Source organism: Aspergillus pseudotamarii (genome assembly GCF_009193445.1).
Source record: "Aspergillus pseudotamarii strain CBS 117625 unplaced genomic scaffold BDV38scaffold_4, whole genome shotgun sequence".
NCBI lineage: Eukaryota > Fungi > Ascomycota > Eurotiomycetes > Eurotiales > Aspergillaceae > Aspergillus > Aspergillus pseudotamarii.
Genome location: NW_022475018.1, coordinates 728,812 through 748,688, shown reverse-complemented (window position 1 = coordinate 748,688; position 19,877 = coordinate 728,812). Strand labels below are relative to the sequence as shown.

At 47.1% G+C, this 19,877-nt stretch overlaps 4 protein-coding genes across 4 annotated transcripts; all 4 read left to right on the top strand.

Annotated features, from left to right (window-relative positions):
- The first annotated feature begins 6,363 nt into the window (after nucleotides 1-6,363).
- Nucleotides 6,364-6,632, top strand: BDV38DRAFT_235362 (uncharacterized protein). Its single transcript, XM_032053331.1, has one exon. The coding sequence runs from the start codon at nucleotides 6,422-6,424 to the stop codon at nucleotides 6,596-6,598; it is 177 nt and encodes a 58-aa protein (XP_031918701.1). The 5' UTR covers nucleotides 6,364-6,421; the 3' UTR covers nucleotides 6,599-6,632.
- Nucleotides 6,633-8,077: 1,445 nt separating this feature from the next.
- BDV38DRAFT_294396 (MFS transporter) lies at nucleotides 8,078-10,085 on the top strand (the record flags this gene model as incomplete). Its single annotated transcript, XM_032062494.1, has 3 exons — nucleotides 8,078-8,159; nucleotides 8,323-9,232; nucleotides 9,305-10,085. The coding sequence occupies 3 exons, from the start codon at nucleotides 8,078-8,080 to the stop codon at nucleotides 10,083-10,085; spliced, it is 1,773 nt and encodes a 590-aa protein (XP_031918700.1).
- Nucleotides 10,086-11,838: 1,753 nt separating this feature from the next.
- Nucleotides 11,839-15,877, top strand: BDV38DRAFT_127889 (Zn(II)2Cys6 transcription factor). The gene is made up of 2 exons (XM_032051252.1): nucleotides 11,839-14,568; nucleotides 14,624-15,877. Exons 1-2 carry the CDS (start codon nucleotides 12,316-12,318, stop codon nucleotides 15,530-15,532), a joined length of 3,162 nt encoding a protein of 1,053 aa, XP_031918699.1. The 5' UTR covers nucleotides 11,839-12,315; the 3' UTR covers nucleotides 15,533-15,877.
- Nucleotides 15,878-16,904: 1,027 nt separating this feature from the next.
- On the top strand, nucleotides 16,905-19,749 carry BDV38DRAFT_278153 (DnaJ domain protein; the record flags this gene model as incomplete). The annotated part of the gene is made up of 4 exons (XM_032058656.1): nucleotides 16,905-17,001; nucleotides 17,052-18,179; nucleotides 18,271-18,343; nucleotides 18,417-19,749. The coding sequence occupies 4 exons, from the start codon at nucleotides 16,905-16,907 to the stop codon at nucleotides 19,747-19,749; spliced, it is 2,631 nt and encodes an 876-aa protein (XP_031918698.1).
- Between the last annotated feature and the right edge of the window lie 128 nt (nucleotides 19,750-19,877).

Sequence of the window (19,877 nt, the reverse complement as noted above, 5' to 3'; positions counted from 1 at the left end):
TGGGTATATTCGCGAGACGGAAAACAAGTTGTAACACAAACAAGACAGCCGTTGGAGCGGTGTTTCCTGAGTGGAGTCTATCTGCTCTATGATTGATGGGCTGATAGGCAGCTGAAAATACAGTGATACAGCGGGGAAGATAGAGAGAAAGAGAGGATTTTTGCCTCACATGATCATTGAGGGCACTAGAGGGGTCTTGAAAAAAAGGGGCGGCGGGGGAAGCAATTCCTACGACTAGTCGCCGTACTAGCACGAGTAAACAAGTCGAAAATTGAGGAATCAATCATTCCAATTTAATTGTGATCATTTTTTATGAGACAGGGACAAGAAACTTTGGGGCGAAGGGACCACTAAGACCATACCCCTGGGGGGAGGACGATTGTTATCCGTCACCGCGGCACCGGATCATGCATTCCGGTGGAGAAATATTTTAGTACGCTAGAAGACTGTTTCTAACTTCGCGTCTTTTGCCACTAGGAGGATTTTTTTTAATATTCCCAGACCAGACCAGGAGAGGCTAGCCTGTATCCCCTCCAATACATACGTACAAACCTTACTTGGGTCGTCGTACTTTGAGTCTTTTGTTGCTCCCCCCATTCTTGGTACCTTTGCCGGATTAACTTTCACAGACCCGAAGGGCCGGCCGGCCACATCGCGACACAGCACACGGCATAATTGATCCTTCGTTCCGACTCCTACCGACTAGTACGGTTTTAGAAATCTAAAAAATTTGCCACGGTTAAGGATCTTGTATGTACGTACTTATTCTCCCCTTCCTTCCTGGGTATGTGGAGAACAAATTACCTCGTTGCCATTCCGGTGCGGAAATCGTTGGAAACTAGTACGTAGTACGGAGTACTTATGTCTTTTTGCCATCCGCTTGCAGGAGTGGAGTATTCCATTAGCCACCAGAATCGGAAGTACGACAAGGATGTACTTTTTTGGTTCCGAAAGCCTTCCCCGGAATTAGCTCGTGACGTCCCAGCAAATGAAACAAGGTACCGCCTCCAAAAGCATTCTAATGACCCAGAACCATGTTTCACCTCGCACTAATGTAGGCGTAAATCTACAAAGCGAACAGATTTATTGGCCCGGGGGCTGGCATCCGATTCCAGGCACAAGGCCGTGGATTTTCCCATACCCGCGCTGTACCTTTTCTGGTACTAGGTCAGTACCTTTGCCAGGTAGTACATACTCGGTAGATGCTTAGTAGTAGTACTAGTAGAGTCCATGTTTCGTTCCACTTGAAAATAGTGGTATTATTGTTGACGTCAATCGTAACACAAGCAAGAGTGGATTCAGCAGAGTTTTCCCTTCGACCTCCTGGAGATTACGATTATGTTCAGTGGACGGTATCCGCAGAAACCATGGTAAGGCAGGATTGGAAGAGAAAGGGAAAGTCCGAAGGAATAATCTCAAAACATTGAAGTGAGAACTAACTACACTAGTTCCTTCTCTGATACGACCCTGTGCTCTACAGTATTGTAAATTTAGCTCAGCTACTACGAATGGCTGCTGTCATAACATGCAAGCTGAGGACCTTCAGCCATCCCTAACAAGAGCCACACACAATACCCGCCACAACCGCACTCGCATTTGCCTCGCCTGAATCTACTACGATAAATGAGTAGAGCAGGTGGGCTGATTTCCCGGCTAACTGATCGTGGATAATGCCACATTGATTCTAGAAAGATTCGACACATGTTACACAGATACTGCAACAGTAATAATATGGAGTAAATAAATCATCATGAAACATCGGTCCACACCCACCCACCGGCCTGCCTCCCATCGAAGCCAATCAATCATTCTGTTATTCGGTCGGAGATTAAGCAATTGACATCTCTAGGAAAAGGCGGTGAAATAGTTCTCTCTCTCTTTGCTCTTTTTGTATTTCGCTTCCCTGACGTCCCTTATTTTATTTCATGCTAAATGTATCTGTTTTGACTATTATCCCGTGCCATTTTACTGGAGCGAAAGGAGAAAATAAAATAAAATAAAAATTGATAGTACGAAAACCAAATCCGAGGTTGTCAGACTTTCAGGGCATCCCGACGTCAGGTCCCGACTGTCTGGAACGGAGCTGCGGCTTTAGAATGATCCACAAAACAATATGACCTCCATCCAACAAAAAAAATTGTGGCTTGTTGTTTTGAGAGCTGCAATATGGAGCTTATCAGTGGTCTGTAATTTTGTTAATTTAGGGCAAAAATAACACTGATCAAGAAGTGTCTTCGCTGTACCGAACACAGCAGGACAGGATAATGATAGTTCTCGGACCAAGTTTGCACGTAAGTAAGAATGACTGTAAGTAGACTTCATCTCCCCTAAAAGGTTAACGCCATTATTTGAGCAGCAAGAGAAAATTGACCAAAGACCCTCGCTATGACCTCTCAAGAGCAACTACAGAGTGGCATGACGCTGCGGTATTTTCTTCCATATCGTGGTAATACCCTACGCGCAATCCATTATTATCGCGGGGCAACCCAAACCCCGCCTCAAGCCAGCAGAGTCGTGAGAGTCAGCAAGTAGATAATGAATTAGCTTGCATGACGAGCTGTATAGGTAGAGTAATACACGTACATGCCCGAGGTAATTTTTATCCTATCTCCATATCCCACGAATGTTCGTTTCCTGTAGATGGCTACCTACCAGTCCATTATTGTGGCTGTGTACCGAGTAATCCGATCAGGTCATCATTTATTACTTACTCACCGTACATTTTGATTCTGATCCTGATCGGCCTCCTGCAAGGTCGACAAGGTCCACCAGTGATACGTTAAGGCTGATTGTATCAGGATTTACCCGCCATTTCATTCCTGCCCAAGCTAATAGGACGTAGTTCCCCTGGCCGACCTATGATAACAGTTGCCTGCAAGAATAAACTGCGGCAACAAGTAATAATGGCCCAGGATCTGGACAGATGCTGTCAAAATGTGCCCTGCATGGAGGGTTGTACCCAAGGAATCTGCAAGCCCCTCCTTTCTCCCTCTTGACCGCTTACTGCCGGTGATTTCACGATCCCTGAGTGCCCCTCACCTCCACTTCATCGCAGAAGCAACTTGAAGTCATTCTTGCTGCAGAGCTTCTTCGTTGAGCTGCCAACAAACTCACCGATGCGACTGGCTTGACCTTCAAATGACTCCTGCTAGTCAGTGCCAACGTCTCAACTGGTTTCAACGGCCCAATAATCCCCGAGAATTAACAACGCCCAATACCCATGGGCAGTAACACCCCGGACAAGTGAGGTTCACATGACTAGCATTGATGCATACATCGTTAGGTGCATTGCCATGACATCTCATCGGTTATTCTTGTTTTTTCCCTCCGGTCCGTCCGAATGGGCACCGACATGGACACGGTGCTAACGTAAGAGAGACACGATGTTTTCAATCGTCCTATCCTGCGTAACATACATTGATTTGAAGAGCGACGCGCCGACACCGCCAGATAATGTATTGTGACATCTTCGCATCCTCCGCCAACACTAAAAACTCGGGGAACACTTCCTCTATCATTTTATTATTTCTTACAAAGGAATTACTCCTAATCCCAATTGAAAACCAATAATATATATAGTTATATATGTAAAGAAGGTAATGAAAGCACTCTTCGATATACATTTGTTGCATATGGTATGTGAGTAAAGAACGGGTCTAAACCTAGAAGAGTAATTATTTCAAACAGCCTGGAGAGAAGAAAAAGGAATTTGGTACGTCACCGCATGAATGAGCAAACGTATCGGGATCTCCAGGGAAGCACTGGCATTGGCCTCAATGTGGCACCTGTTGGTTACTTGGGGCGGGGGAAATATTCGTGACAGTCGGTCTTGAGGAAATTCACTTTGTTTGCTCTCGGTCAGCCTGTTTAACCCCATTGGGAAGTGTTCCCTGAGACCTACGAATCTCGTTCACCGTATAGGATCTCTTGGTTGCATCCTCCCTCGTGGGAACCATGTGTAGGGGTGGTGTATGGGCTGTTGTGAACACAACGGCTACACTGGATCACCAGATTCAGTTTCAAGTTGACTTCCGGAATTCTCTTCCACAATTCCTATTCCTTTGAAACCAATTTGCTTGAACTCCGATCGATTGGATAGCTACCTGTCAAAGTACGATGACGTCGTAGCTGCTTCTCCTGTCAATTCCTTTGGGCGCTGCTATAGAAATTGTTCTAAATGGCTATGGGTCCTGTCACATCCCAGTGAGAAGTCAAGAGATCACTTGCAGCATCCTTTCTTCTATCGTTTTTCTTTTCCTCTTCCTCCACCCCGTTTGGCTCGCGTGGCTCCAGATCGGGGATGACACTAAGACAGGCACTATGAGATCCACCGCCTATGTGATAACATGTACTAGACTATTTACCTTTTGCAGCTGTTACGTATCATTGAGGTATGTATGTACTTGTATGAGGTACCCGACCCTGGTCCGTACGGTATGGGGCCTGTATTGGCAAGCAGGATCTGCAATAGAATTCCAATCCCTTGGTCCTTAGGCGGAAGGTACAGGTTCCCACCTCCGCCTTTCTTAGCGCCTGTATCCAGGATAACGGGGCGGACAGGTGGCTTTAACACCTCTGTTTTTTATTTTCCAGTTTTCCATTTTTATTTCTTTTCCCCCCTCGTTCTCTACCGACCTCTTTTAACTGAAATTAGTCTACTTTATCATTATGATTGGAAGAGCCTATATAGATGCCTTGGAATGCAACACATGGAAGACCGTCGGGTATGAGTTATAGTCGTTGTTGCGATAATCATCTTTAGTGTCGCGAAAACCCCAGCAGACTGGCAGCTGTACCCACTACATGCGGGTAATTCACACTGAACAAGAATGACGTCAAAGATATTTGCCCAAAAGGTGCTGTCCCTTTCAATGGACGAGAGACTTTTTTTTTAAGGTGTTGTTGTTCTTCCGGCCGACCAAAACCCAAAAAGAAGGGGAAAATAGAGTTTTGACTGCACCGTAAATCAGCATCAAATTATATGCTGCAACACAGCTCAACTCCTCGCTTTTGGCCCTTTCCTCAAGAGCTCTCCCTTCCTGCTCCTGCCCCAGGTTCTGTACTGTTATTATCATACGTATGATGGTAGAAAGTCTAATAAGCCCTTCCATGTAGCAGTACATATGGAGAGCAACTAGGTTCTCCGGAAGATTTTCTTGCCCAACTATTATAGTACAGGAGAATATCGAAGGGTTATGCTTACCTGCTCCCTCATGCCATTGGAGATCCAACCAATTTCTATGGCCGAAACAACCTTACGGCAGGAATTATCCGAGCTATTCAATTTGAACTGTAAAATTACCAACATTTTCTTTGTTTTTTTTTTTTTTTCTCTTCTAGCTTTGTCTCTCTTTCTCTCTCTCTTTCTCATCTCCCTTTTTAATAAAAATCAAGAAAAGATTTCATCTTTATGATTGTTCTATTCTCCTTTTCCTAACGGGGGAGATCAGCTTTAGATGAGCAGTAGACGTCAATCACCCTGTCTCCCGATTACCAACCCGTTCCCGGACCACTTAGGGTAACAGGAAGCAATAGCGCCTTTCTCACCGTAAGGGCTGATTGTCGATTGCTCACTTCTCTCCTCCACCGTTACCAGTCTACAATTATCGGACCCACTCCCTTTCTTACTCCGTAATTATTCATTTTATTTTATTTTAATTCTTATTCTTGATCTCTTTTTGGGATCCCCCCTCGATGTCAGATCATTTTAGCCTCTTTTTCTTTCTTTTGATCTTCCCCCCCCTTCTATTCTTTTCCTTTTCTTTTTTCGACCTAATTTACTGAATCAAATCGTAGCAGTTACCGCTTGCCCTGGCTGAGTACACCGCATATTAACTGTACTTGAAGTCAAGTTTTTATCTCTCCCCGTTACCTCGCCACTGTGACTGCTAAATGCTTGTCACTGAGCATAAGCTAATTTCCTGTTGTATGTCGGACTTGGTGGTGTGACTTGTATATATTCTTTGTTCATCTCGGCCTCGCAGGTAATAGTTAGTACATCCCTGTTCGTGCGCGATTGAAAGAGTAAGAATTTAGACAGTATGAATGAAATCATCGATCTTTGACCTATTTACAAAATAGTTGAATTATCCAGCATTAGAGTGGGCACTCGGCTGGGTTTACTTGAATTCCGCGGTAGTGGGTCAAAATACTAAGAGAGAAGGAGAGAAAGGAGGATGTATTGAGGACAATACAGCATCAATACGTACATCATACGGAATGCATACGGAGTTCCTTCGATTTTTTTGTTATTTATCTATTTTATTTTTATTTTATATTTTTTTTGATTTTTATTTTTAATTCCTGAGGAGACCTAATTATTCGGGGGCGGGACAGGAGAAAGTGGGTAAGGGCTGTTAGATCTATCATCTCACTAAGTCACACTAAACCAGACTTCTGGAAAGCTGATCATCCTTGCCTTATGGGACTGTTTAGCGCGCTTCTAGAGACACTCTCTTTCACTTCCCCGGGCCCCGGGGATCAGGGCCATGGGTCTACCGGTCAATCTGTGGCGGAGGCTCTCAGCTGGGCCACTTTCTCTTTCTCTGCCTCTCTTTTGTTTTCTGTATTATTTGATTTGATTTGGTTTTTTTTTTAAACCCCATCTATGTGGTGTGGGAGGGATAATATTCTGTTACTATAGCATGCTAGCCCGACTCTAATCGGAATTTGATCCTGCTGCAGCACAGCTTCTGTTTGATTCGACGGTGACGACTCTCAAGATGATAGTTATTGTCTAATATTCCAGTGGTATTATTATAATACCACGGGCAATTACGGTGTAGTGCCGTCAGGAAAAGGAACGAATACTTGCGTATGATGAGGAACCGGGCTACTATTCCCTTTCTTGCTTGAACGCCAGACGAAGTAAGCAAAATAGGTACCTAAAAGTACCTGACCTCCAATGAATCATTTCTCTGGAGTGATTGGTAACCTTCTGTTGACTATGTTTTGCTATTGGCCCCACCCCTTTCCAACAGGCACTGGGAGTCTGGGACTCCCTTCCGTGGATATGGTACGTCCCATTGTCAGGTCTGGTTGGTCTCCCGCTTTAGTCGGACGGCCCCGATCCATAATCTGCTTTCTGCCGGTTTATCTCCTGAAAACATCACACCTTTAACCCAAAAAAACTAAAACTGAAAAAAAAATAATAAATTAATAATAAAACAAATTAAAAAAAAATTTAAAAAAATAAAAAATTAAAAATTAAAAATTAAAAAATACTTTTATTGTGGGTCCCGTTACTACTCAACTGTTTGCTGTGCTGCATCACGCACCAGGCTCTCTCTCTCTTGTACAGCTGTAACCGAAATGGGCTCCATAGTATTGTCATGATCGATGTACTGTAGTTTGATGCTTTTAGTCTTTCGCCTGATCACATATCTCAGTTATCCACTTCAAATACTTCATTTATCCCACTTCCCGTCCAGATCCCTCCCTTTATAATTTATTCCCTTCCCTCTTCTCTCCTTCTTTCTTTCTAAGAGATATATATCATTTTTGTTTCCAATATAATTGACTTCTGCTTCTGCTTCGGCCCTTAACCTTCTCAACTATCCTTCAATCCACCGGACCTGAAGACAACTATAATCACTATTGACTCTAACCTCCTTCCAACACCTGGTAACACTTTTGATTCCTTCTTACTGTTACCTTTTACGCCGCCATTGTTTCGGAAGATCCCATCTTTTTAATCTCCATTCCTCTCAATACCCCCTTTTGGTGTTTCCTATATTGGTCCCCTATCAGGGTTTGCGCAATTACTGTTGCAATTGTCAAAAAAGCAATCGAGGTGGTATTCGGTCAGAACACCACTGAGATTAAATTGCGCCAGGGGCAAGATATGCTGAAGCCCCTTTAATAAAAGAGAACGTTTCTACGTACTACCGTTTTCAACGATCTTATCATCATTGCATTCCCTCCCTTCAGAACAACCGGAGGATCTGGAACGGAGACACATTCCTCTCGGCCATATCTTCCGTCAATTGCTATCCTATAGCAAGGAAGAGACTGATTAAAATCCCTTCTCTTCCTCGCAAGGGCATTCAAATCCTGGAAAAGAGTTTCCGCCGCCAAAATGTTCAAGCGTCTCTCAGGTGGTCTACAGCGCCAGGATGGTGATTGGTCTGCCTTTCCTGTACGCCAACTTTTTGTGTTAGGTATGTGGATACTGGAGTTTCGCCCAATTTCAAGATCCGAATGTGTATTGTATCAGGTGTGGCAACATCTGTTTGCTGCTATCTTTTTCTTTTCCTTTTCCTTTATGTTTTATCAATTCATGATTCTCCTTCACCCCGAATTTATCACTGACAGCTTGACAAGCATGTTGCCGAATCTGTGAGCCAATTGCGTTTATGTCCATTTTTCCTTATGTCTACCACATGGTAGAATCATTCCACGTGACAGACAATGATCGCAAAATTGCCCTTTACGCGGGCATGATCACTTCTGCATTTACATTCGCAGAGTTCTCTACAGGCATGTTCTGGGGGCGCATGAGTGACAAGATTGGTAGAAAACCAGTCCTAATCATGGGGCTGATCGGAACCGCTATCAGTATGATTGTGTTTGGATTTGCCCCGAACCTACCCACTGCAATGATCGCCCGAGCTCTAGGTGGCCTGCTGAACGGAAACATCGGAGTGCTTCAGACGACCGTTGCGGAGATTGTAACGGTCAAGGAACATCAACCCCGGGCTTACTCGATCATGCCGTTTGTTTGGTGCTTAGGATCGATCATCGGACCCGCCATGGGCGGTGCGCTGGCACAGCCGTGCGAAAACTATCCCTGGTTATTTCTGCGCGGCACTATCCTCGAAACTTTCCCATTTCTGCTGCCCAACGTGGTCTGCGTTGTCGTTCTACTGTTCGGCATCGTGGTTGGCTTCCTGTTTTTGGAGGAGACCCATCCGGAGAAAAAGTACAACCGGGACCTTGGTTTGGAGTTGGGCAACTGGCTCATCGGAAAGTGCCGCAGATCTTCTGTACAGCTGACCGAGGACACGGATATCAAGGTTGAATCACAGGAAGCGGATTATCTCGACTACGATGTTCCCCCGCCTGAGTACAAGAGCAATGAGTCCTCCCCGCAGTTGTCGCCGATGAAGGATTTGGATAATCTGTCCGATGATGACGACATTGAAGGCCTGGTGAAGAATGAGAAGTGTGGAACTCCTAAGGCTTTTACTAAACAAGTTATTTTCAACATCATTGCCTACGGAATCCTTGCATAGTGAGTAACACCCCCGAGCATTTTCCGATCTAGCAGAATGAGGCCCGATGTTCATACTAACATTCCTTACAGCCACAGTGTCTCTTTTGATCAGCTGATGCCCGTTTTCCTAAGCACCCCAAAGTCCGACGATGATACCATATTGCCATTCAAATTTACTGGAGGCCTCGGTCTGCCCACGAAGACAATCGGCTTCATGCTCGCAGTGCAGGGTGTTTACTCTATGATTGCCCAGCTCTGGCTGTTTCCATTCGTTGTCCGCCACTTTGGCACTTTGCGTACTTTCCGCTTCGTGCTCCTTGTCTGGCCCCCTCTTTACCTGTTGGTTCCATACCTCATTCTCCTCCCCGAAGCGCTTCAGACGACCGCGGTGTATGCTGCCTTGATCAGCAAGATCACCTTCCATGTCATCGCTTTCCCGTCAACCGCCATTTTGCTCGCCAATGCTGCTCCATCCTCCAAAGTGCTTGGATCCATTAATGGTGCAGCTGCCTCGACGGCAAGTCTGAGCCGTGCTTTCGGCCCAACCGTAACTGGCCTACTTCACTCGAAAGGTCTCGAGAGTGGATACTCTGTGCTGGCCTGGTGGGCCTGTGGCATTGTTTGCATAATTGGAGCCATCCAGAGCTTCTGGATGGAGGAGAGCGACTCGAAGACCGATTCCAAGCACACCGAGCAGCATGAATGCAATGCAAGCGAGGCCAACCTGCGGGGCTCGTACACTGCGGGCAAGGAGGACGCCACCCCAGAAGAAGTGCGGAGATTATTGTCCTCTGCACGGACTAGTGTTGACGATTCTGAAATGCTCAATGTCGATTTGACACAAACTCTCGCCAAGTACGAGCATGATTGAGTTGGCCATTTCGCATGACGTGACCTTAACACGACTCCGCATGACATTCGACTTCGTTTACCACGTCTCTTTTTTATCTGACATCATGCTTGCTGGATTTATTTCCCCTCTATTTACTTCTTTTTACTCTCTGATTCCCCCCCTCCCCTTGAACCATATATTGTTGATTTTATACATTTGTTTAACCTGCATTCTGGATTCATTGAATATCTCATATGATGGTGGCTAGCTTTGATTTGGTTTAGTTCATTTTCGTTTTGGTGTATTTCCTTCTGTGTTACATCATGATATGAGTTTGGGTGAAGGCGCATTTCATAGACTGGATGCATCTTTAAAAGCATGGGGTTGGCTATTTCCTTTTTTTTTTATCATCTTTTGAGCATTGTTGGGTTGGGCACGCTTATGCATCTGGGAGGCTTTTGTTATTACCATATATCCAACTCATCTGAGCGCAGAATCTATTTCTGGAGAACAAGGTGGACGAACAATCCCTCGAATTCTCCCTGTTTGACTTGACTTAACTTTTCCGGTCGTTCCATCTCCGTGTTGTTCCCTGTAGACTCGGTGCCCGCAATGCTTGTGAATATCTTCATTTTTGGCCCCGCTCTGCGATGGCCTGCATTGCCCCTCGTACTTTGGCACCTTACATAAGCTTCAGCGTTCCCCAACGCTGCACCTCATCGGACAACATTCCAATAGAGTAAAGTCTATGCTGGGAGCATTCAGACCAGATGTTCGCCTGGTCGGCTTCTATCTCGGTAGTTAATCAATCCCGTTTTCGTTGTGGTTCCCTTATATAAGATTACCGAATCTCTCATTCTAACAGCCAGCAGTCCTTCTACCATTTTTGCCCCTCTTAAAGCTTTAGTTTCTATTCTATAGTATGTACTATCAATGTTAGAGGAAATTTGTAGCTCTGCTTTGGTGATTGAGTGAAAAGTTGGGCCAGGTTTAGTGGGTGCACACATACTCTCTCGATCCGGGTAATTTATCCTGATGATCTTAAAAGCTTCATCCACTACTAGTATGACACGAGATGGACTCCTTAAAGGAATGGGCCATGCAGACGTATGTAAGAAGAATGAATATGCCGGGCTGGATTGAGTGTATGGCTTAATTGATATCCCATATGAATCCCGGGCGCATATCATACAGTCTTAATAACCTAAAGTGACTAGTAGGATCGAGGGAAGAACAGGGGGTAGACCGGGAAACTATTCCTCAACCGGACAACCACGACAGTTGAGCTCGAGAGTAGTGGGAGCGAATAGGTACTGAGGCGATCACCTCGAAGAGTTTTGACATTAATATAATTATCATAGGTTAGTTAATCGTCTAAAGGAACGGTGTTGCTGCCAAGTATTCATTGAGACTCCACTGTGTACCCTCATGGAAACGCGTAATTAATTTGGTTGGTGCTGACAAAATCATAGATGTTTCTTATCAGTAACCAATAATCGAACTCGAATCTGATATTACAGAGTCACGTGTAGTGCTTGGTTACGGTATTGTCATTCACCGTCCGTGCTTCTGGCCTGGTAGACTTCCTTTTAGGGAATTGTTTCAGATGTCCACCGACACTGTTTCTATGCTGTAGAGTGGATCTAGACCTTGCATTGCTGTGAATTCAAACAGTTGTTTTCGTCCACTGTGGGTGGCTCAGGCAATGTCGCATATTGACTGATTTCTCATCTAGTCGTCCATCCGACCCCAGCTTTACACGGTTCATACATTCTTACTAGTACCGAAGTAAGTGGACTCCCCATTGCCAGCTCCACCGGTTTGGTCTATCTTGAACTCCAGTCTTTTTTCTCTTTTCTTTTCTTTTTTTCTTTTCTGTTCAACTTTGTCTCGAATTAGCCGGGCCTTACGCGACAATTGAAACTGCGTGTGTGGTGACGGTCTACCACCGTCATGGGCTGCGACTGTCCTGCCCTCCAGACAGATACCGAACAGAACCTCAGGCCCTGACAATCATCTCGGAAACTAATAAAGCCCGCGGATCGCCGTTCAACTGAGGAGATAGTTTCCCGGCAATCATCTCCTAAGCCTCTGTGCAGACAAAAAATAGGACCGGCCAGAGAAGAGAAGTCGGCGCATGTTTTAACATGAATGTTGCTGCGTCTCTGGATTTACGGTGCACCTCCCCACTTGATTCGACCTTCCGCAGAACTCCAACAGCGAGACATGCTCGTGCGTTGGCGCTTCTTGTCGCCGTACCTTTCCCGTCATGCTGAACCCTACTTCCCCGGCTTCGCCGACCTCCATAGGGAGGAAACGACCACGCCCGCCTACTGAGCCTTCTTCAATCCACCCTGAGTCGCTGGCGCAATCTCATCAGCATACACCGGCAAACCTTTCCTCCGCCGCCCCCGCCTCGAATTCCTCCTCATTCCGCAATGTGTCGGCCTGCAACCGTTGCCGCCTGCGCAAGAACCGCTGCGACCAACGGCTTCCTCGATGTCAGTCCTGCGAAAAAGCCGGCGTCCGATGTGTCGGATATGATCCCATCACCAAGAGGGAGATCCCACGGAGCTATGTATACTTCCTGGAGGCTCGCGTGACATACCTGGAGAAGGTACTGATGGAACATCAAATCGATTATAAGGGAGCAGTAGCTTTCGATGAAGAAGAAGCGGTTAAGGTGGAAGCGGGTCATGATCCTGCTCAGACAAAAATGGCTGGCTCGGACGCGCCTGCAGGTGCTGAAGTGCTGACATCTGACGGGAGCGACAAACTGATGCGAATGAAAGGGGAGAAAGAAGGCTCGGTATCGAGAGCAGACAAACATAAAGAGAACGGGCAAGACGCGGAGGACAACGCGGATCCCGAAAAAGAAGATAACTGGAGAATACATAACTTGGTATCAAATATTGGCATGGTGTCGGTCCAAGGAACCTCTGATCCTCGGTATTTAGGATCAACATCTGGCATTTCTTTTGCCCGGGTCGTGTTTGCTGCAGTGAAAAGCTCTGTCCCAGGAAATGCATCGGAGCGAGGTCCCATGCGCCCAAGCGAACGCCTACCCCATAGCGCTACTGGTACAGCTGGGAGCACGGGGCGTGATTCTTTCTTCGGTCTTCAGACGAGACCGATGATGAAATGCGCCGCCTTTCCAGAGCGGGAACTGGCTGAGAAGCTTGTCGGCCTCTATTTCGAACATGCTAATCCTCAGATACCCATTCTCCATCGCAATGATTTTATGGAACTACTTGATCGCACTTACTCGGTTGATGAAAAAAGCCGCTCTCCTCGCAGTCTTTACATGCTCAACATTGTCTTCGCTATTGGTGCTGGTATTATATTCGAGGATAAGCCAGGGGACGAGAAAGGAAACGGGCGCGACCATTCGCCGTCCACATCGAAGAGGCCCCGACTGTCAAATCATCAATACCAACCCGAGGAGTACCATGCCTCGGCAATCATTCACTTAGAGTCCTTCGTTGGTGCTCCTTCTACAAACGACGGTTTTGGAGCGTTAGAGGAGCTACAGGCAGTGCTTCTCCTCGCCAATTTTGCCCTGCTACGGCCCGTTGCGCCTGGACTATGGTATATTGTTGGCGTTGCGATGCGGCTGGCTGTTGACCTTGGTCTACATTACGAAGATGGAACAGGCATTGATACATTGGCGGATGAGAGTCTTGACCATCCACAACGGAAAGCCGAAGATAGGGACAAGCCGCGTATTGATACCCGTGAGCGAGGGCGTCGGGAGTGGGTTCGTGATCTTCGCCGGCGCTTGTGGTGGTGTGTCTATAGTTTCGACCGCCTGGTTAGTTGCTGTGTTGGCCGCCCTTTTGGGATCAGCGACCAGGCTATTAGCACTGAGTTTCCGTCCTTGTTGGAGGATCAATACATCACCAAGTCAGGGATCGTGATGCCCCCAGAAGGCGCTCCGAGCTATAAACATGCAGCACATCATTACTTTAAGCTAAGAGTGCTTCAGTCTGAGATTCAAGATGTTCTACAACATCAGCAATCACGATTTGCGAAGAACAAGGTGCCTTATGCGGCAAGGAGATTTACGCGATCTGATCTCATATCCCCATTCCTGCAGGGCTTTGACTCATTCCGCTCCTGGCGCAAGGATATTCACCGGCGATTGATTGAATGGCAGCAGACTGCTCCGACGAAGCGAGACACAGGCGTGCAATTCTCTGTGGAGTTTCTCGAATTGAACTATTGGCAAGCTGTCATCATGCTGTACCAACAGAGCCTAACTGTTCCCGCCGAGTTAGCAGATGAAGTTACACCCGCTGAAGATGTCTCCAGTCCTTCTTTCTCTAATGTAGACGAAGCCGATGATGAAGACGATATCTATTATAAAGTGGCCGAAGCAGGACAAAAGGTTATTCGAATATACCGTCAAATGCATCGTGTGCGCTTGGTGAATTACACGTATCTCGCTACACACCACATCTTCATGGCAGGTATTTCGTTTCTATATGCAATCTGGCATTCGCCCGTGGTTAGAAGTCGCTTGGTTTGTCTCCCAAGTAAATGCAAAATAAAGACTATAGAAGCTAATTGTATCATAGACACTAGACGAAGTGGACTTCACAGTGCTTGCTGCCACGTCTGTCTTGGGAGATTTAGTGCACAAATGTCCGCCTGCAGAAGCCTGTCGCGATGCGTTTGAGCGGATGAGTAAAGCCACGGTGCAGATGTCTTTATCTACCACTGGATTTGGATCGCAGGTCGACTTGACTCGGTTCCAAGCAAATGCCGTAATAAATCAGCACGCCAATGCAATCTATGCTGGTCGAAATAGACAGAATGGCCGCTATACAATGGATCAACGACAGAGGGCTCCCCCTGGCCAATCTAGACGGCAAACGCAGACGCGGTCGACACGACCAGTTCCGAGATTCGATATGAATCTTGGTGATCTTTTCAGCGATAATTCTGTCCCTGAGCGGCAAGGCACAAGGCGATCGGTGCAGTCTTACTCAGGCCGACCGGAATTCTCTGACGTCTCCACCTCTACTTTCGCCTCGGAGCGACCAAACCGGACTCAGCGAACACCATCCATGGAGTACTATGGGAACTACGAGAGCCCCGTCTCTCCACAGACACAGCAACAGTACGTTTATGGTAACTCTCCACAGCAGAGTGGGTCACCTAGCAGCGTTACTGCCAATCCTAGCCATCATCAATTCCAACCAACAGACCAAGAGGTCTCATCAACCGGAATTAGCCTGGATTTCCTAGACTTCGACGTAGCCGGTGCAGAGGGCCAAGTCCCTCTAGGGTCTGACGAAAACCCCGATTATGATTTACAGGCAGTACCCTCGTTAGGACACGGGGCTGGGCATAGTGTTGGAATCGACCTGGGTTTCGGCATGGCAGTCGACTTTCAACACGACTGGAGTGAGAATGCCAACTATGATCTTCTTGAAGGATACTTCTTTGGGGGCTCGGGAGCCGGTCCATCCGCTGATGGCTAAGGTAGGGTTGAGCTTGATCTGTGTACTTGCTCAAATTCCACAGTTTGTTTGTTTATATTTGGCTACTTTCCCTTGTCACTGATCGGCAAGTCTCCCGACACCGGAATGGAAATGCTCTTACGAGGCAGATCCTCTTTGTTATATTTTCAATGATGGTTGGATCTTGGATATATGTGTTTATGCCGTATATAGTTTTTTTTTTTCTTTGTTTCGCTTCTTTTTTCTCTCTTTTCTTATTGTGCTGCATTCTTCTTCCTGGATATCCTGTCTGCCAAGGCCCAATGAGCGTGAAGAAATACCAAATAATTTCCGAATAAATATGGACCTGTCGTGGGGTAGAGATAAAATTAAGCCTGTCAGGGCCAGAGACGAGGCCATAAAATATTGGGCAGCAACGAACTATCTCCAAAAAGAGTTCGGCGATTGAGTTGTTGCTTGGCGGGACAACCAACGCTAAACCCCAAACAATCAAACAAACTATTCAACTCACTTCAGTAACTTGACAACTGGACCTCCGCTTTTGCTTCCTTCGTTGGCCAGCGCATGCCACCGGGCCCTTGAATGGTAACTATATATGAGTGTTGTCTGGTTTAGGTTCGATGGTTATCTGAAAATTCCTGAGGAAGAGCTATCCCAGAGGTGTTCCGAGTCAGTTTGCTCTTCGTGATCTTTAAGATCTATCGACGCTTTGGCCATGCAAACTGACCTATTTTAGCTCCTGCTAGATCAGCTGCACCCTGTCTTGATCTCAGATCTCTCCCCCTTATCGGTGCTTATTATCTGTTCTTCTTGTGTACATATAATTTGGCCACTAGTTCTTGCTTACGTTCCGCTGTTTTCCCCGCAACGGTCTTGTTTTTCTTGTGTTTTCGGGTGCCTTGATTGGGAAGATCATGTCCGTTTATCGAGAACGATAAGGAAAAAGTTCGCCGTACTCCACCTCCGCTGCTAAACAAACAATCGATGAGGACATCCAACACAAAGTCCCAAAGTCAGATGCTGCGTCGGAACGACTAATCAGAGACTTGGAGGTATACAACCTACGGGCAGTTTCTTCGGTTGCTTGGGAGGGTTCCGTTCACGAGTTGAGTTCAATCGAGAAAAGGGAGAAAGCACTTCACTCTTCAATTTTGCTTCACATTTTGTCCGTGGCTTTCCCTCGATAGCCTGACGCTTCTTTCGCTCTACACTGCAATAGACGTCCATACGCTGATCCCCCATTTATTTGATCCATCCGAACCCCGCTGTCCCGACGTTGCTTGATGTGTCAGGTCATGTACAAAACGGTTGGAACTTGGTGCGAACTTCGTGATCTACCTTCCTTTGACAATACAAATATACGAGTCGCCCGTCAAGCTGGCAATTTTTCAAGATGGTAAAGGCGGATGTCCGGAGGGATTACTATGCAGACTTAGGTCTTGCGCCCAATGCGGACAGTGAAGATATCAAGAAGCAGTTTAGGAAACTAGGTAAGTGGAAGGCCGTGGATTGGTTGCTTGGATTGTCATTGATTTGTTAGCCCTTAAATACCATCCGGATCGGAATCCTGGCAAAGAGGTGGAATTTATTTCCAAGTTCCAAGCCATTCAAGCTGCAAATGAGATTCTTAGCGATCCTCAACAACGGTTGAGGTACGACACGGACCGCTTACGGGCTGGGTACGGAAAGTACTATGGACCGCCCAAGTCCAGTTCCCCTCGAAAAGCTCCCACCAAAACTTATCCTTCATCGCCTGCGGCAAAACCTCAAACTACGAAACCATCGTTCTCGTCGCGACCACAGTCATTCCATAATGGTCCTTCTTCTGGCGCTCAAAGATATGCAAGTTATGCGCGGGCAGCCCCAAAACAACCGTGGGAGAAAATGCAGGATGAAGGACAGACACGGGCTGATGCATATCGCGGGTTTCAAGATATGAAGGGGAACCACACGTCTGGTTGGTCCCAGTTTGACCCTCGCACAGGGCGCTCAGGGTACTCAGGTTCTACGCCCCGAACCAATGCCTCTTCTACAAGTCAATCAACAAGACCCAAATCCGCCTACGAATATTTCAAGACATCTCCTAAGCCAGCTGGTTCAGAGTCCAACCGTGCACATTCTACAAAAAAGAAGCAAGGGTTTGCCCCGCGGTCTGCTGGTGGGGACGAACCTATGGCCCCGAACACTTCTTCTTATTCGAATGTTCCTCGAGATGAACGGCCCCAGATGAGAGATTTCTTTGGTCCTGCTCCCTCCCCAACAGCTAGAAAGGCTGCTGCAGGCTTCCAGAACCGTGAAAAAAATTCAAATACCCCGGAAGTTGAGCGAACAGGTAGCAAGTATGCCGGTACTGGAGGAGAAAGAACATTCTTCTCGAGTGCTTGGCTCGGTCGCTCTGCAAGTATGCGTGAATCACCCGGAAGTCCTAAGCCTCATGCGCGAACAAACCCCCCCAGCCCGACTCCCCGAGAATCGGGCAGGCATCGAAGTGCAAGCCCCAAGTTCAAAACAGACCATAATCGGAACTACTCGTCCACAAGTTCAAGCGACACCGATGATGGGGAAGTCAATCCGGAACACAAGCCCAAGGCGGTCCCCAAGGGCAGACTTCGGCCTCATCAGAGATTCGCTAACTTTCACACCCAGCAAAAATTTGATTCTAGAACTGGTGAGTATTCTTCACCAATGCAGACGGATTTGCGTCCCAGTCATAAAGAAGGAGGGCTTAGGATTCAATTACTAACGGGACGGGTATATAGGGCATGATTCTGACAGTGCCTCTTCGGCCCGAAACATTTTTGGAGCTTCTAAAGCAGGAGATCCATTCGTACAGTAAGGCTAATATTAGTACTGGATTGGTGATTTACAAGGTCTGAAGCTAACCTGTCGTCCCTCGCCTGTGCAGATCGCAATCCCCTAGATCTCGAGGCGTTCCGCCAAATATGACATTCAACAGTAGGAGTCATGACGACCTGCGGAAGCCATTCTCAGCGACTAGTTGGAACACATTTGACTTCTTTACTCCATCATCTTCGGACAAAGAACAGCCCCAATCAAAGCAAGGCTCATCCAGCCGCGGGCGTACCGCTACTAGGAACAGCCCCGGTCGAGCAAGCCACTCTGCAAGTACATCCAATCATGATCCCTCCCGGTCTGGCTCATCGTTTCAGCAACAGCCTACAGCGTTTGCCGAGGGTAAATTTTCCGCGGATGACTGGGCGGATAAGTTCAAGGACCTACTATGGGCCATGCCGAAGGACGACGGGCATCAGCAACAGCAACAACCCGGGAATGCCCAACGTCCACGAAGTCCTCGCAAACATACTCGGTCCGCTGCCAAAACGCGAGCTGTACCGCAAGCTGCTAGTGTTGTGACTGAGGCTGAGGAAGCAAAGACAACGGTCAATGGAGATCATGATAAGCAAGACTCGACTCGAGTAGGAGAGGAAGATGGAGAAGCCATGGATCTGGACGACGATTCTCCTGCGAAAGATACGACTGTGGATTCGGATAGAGCAGCCAAGAGCAAGGATGTGCCTCCCTCAAAACCAACACCGCCTTCAAGTGGTAACGGAGGAAAGGGAGAGGACACGAAGCGCACAGGTCAACACTTGGACCTTAAGAATCTGGGCAAGACAGCACCGTTCACAAGCACTACAGATGGTGGTATCGAAGATCTACAAGACATCCATTCGAGCCTGCCATTTGAATCTCGCGCCAAACCCCAAAGGACGACAGTGCGCGATATACGCCCCCGGGAACTTATTTGCCCAAACCCACCCAAACGGCCGCAACCGCCACAAACCGTGCCAATCAGCGCTGGCTCGCAACAGCTGGGGCTGCCTCGGAAAGCATGGGACCGATACGTGGCAGAGATGAATACTTATATGCGCGAATGGAATCACTTTAACCGACGCATGCTCCATCATTTCAACGCACGCCAGGAGGCCATCGAAACTGGAATGGCAACGAACTGGATAAGTGCCGTTGGTGATTCAACGCGCTTAAAGATCAACAGTCAGGATGAGGACACTGATGACAAAGGGGTGGGTGGTAATGATAGTGACGACGAGATGGTGCCGGGCGGCAAGGGCGGCTACAGCGCGTATCTACGCGGATTAGATGAAGATGCCAAAGTGCTAAAGCACTGGGAAGTCGCACGGGAGATGCATCGAGATTGTATACTGAAACTCGGGCAGACGCGGGAGTGGATTTTGAATGGAGGGAAAGTCATCTGAAGCATACAAGGCTGGAGTTGGTTATGATTTCTGGGTTTTTTTTTGGTTCTTCTCTTGCATAGGACGGGCGTTGGTGCATTGGGGTTGTTCCAATTCGTGTGATATGAAAGGGGATGAGGACATTTGTA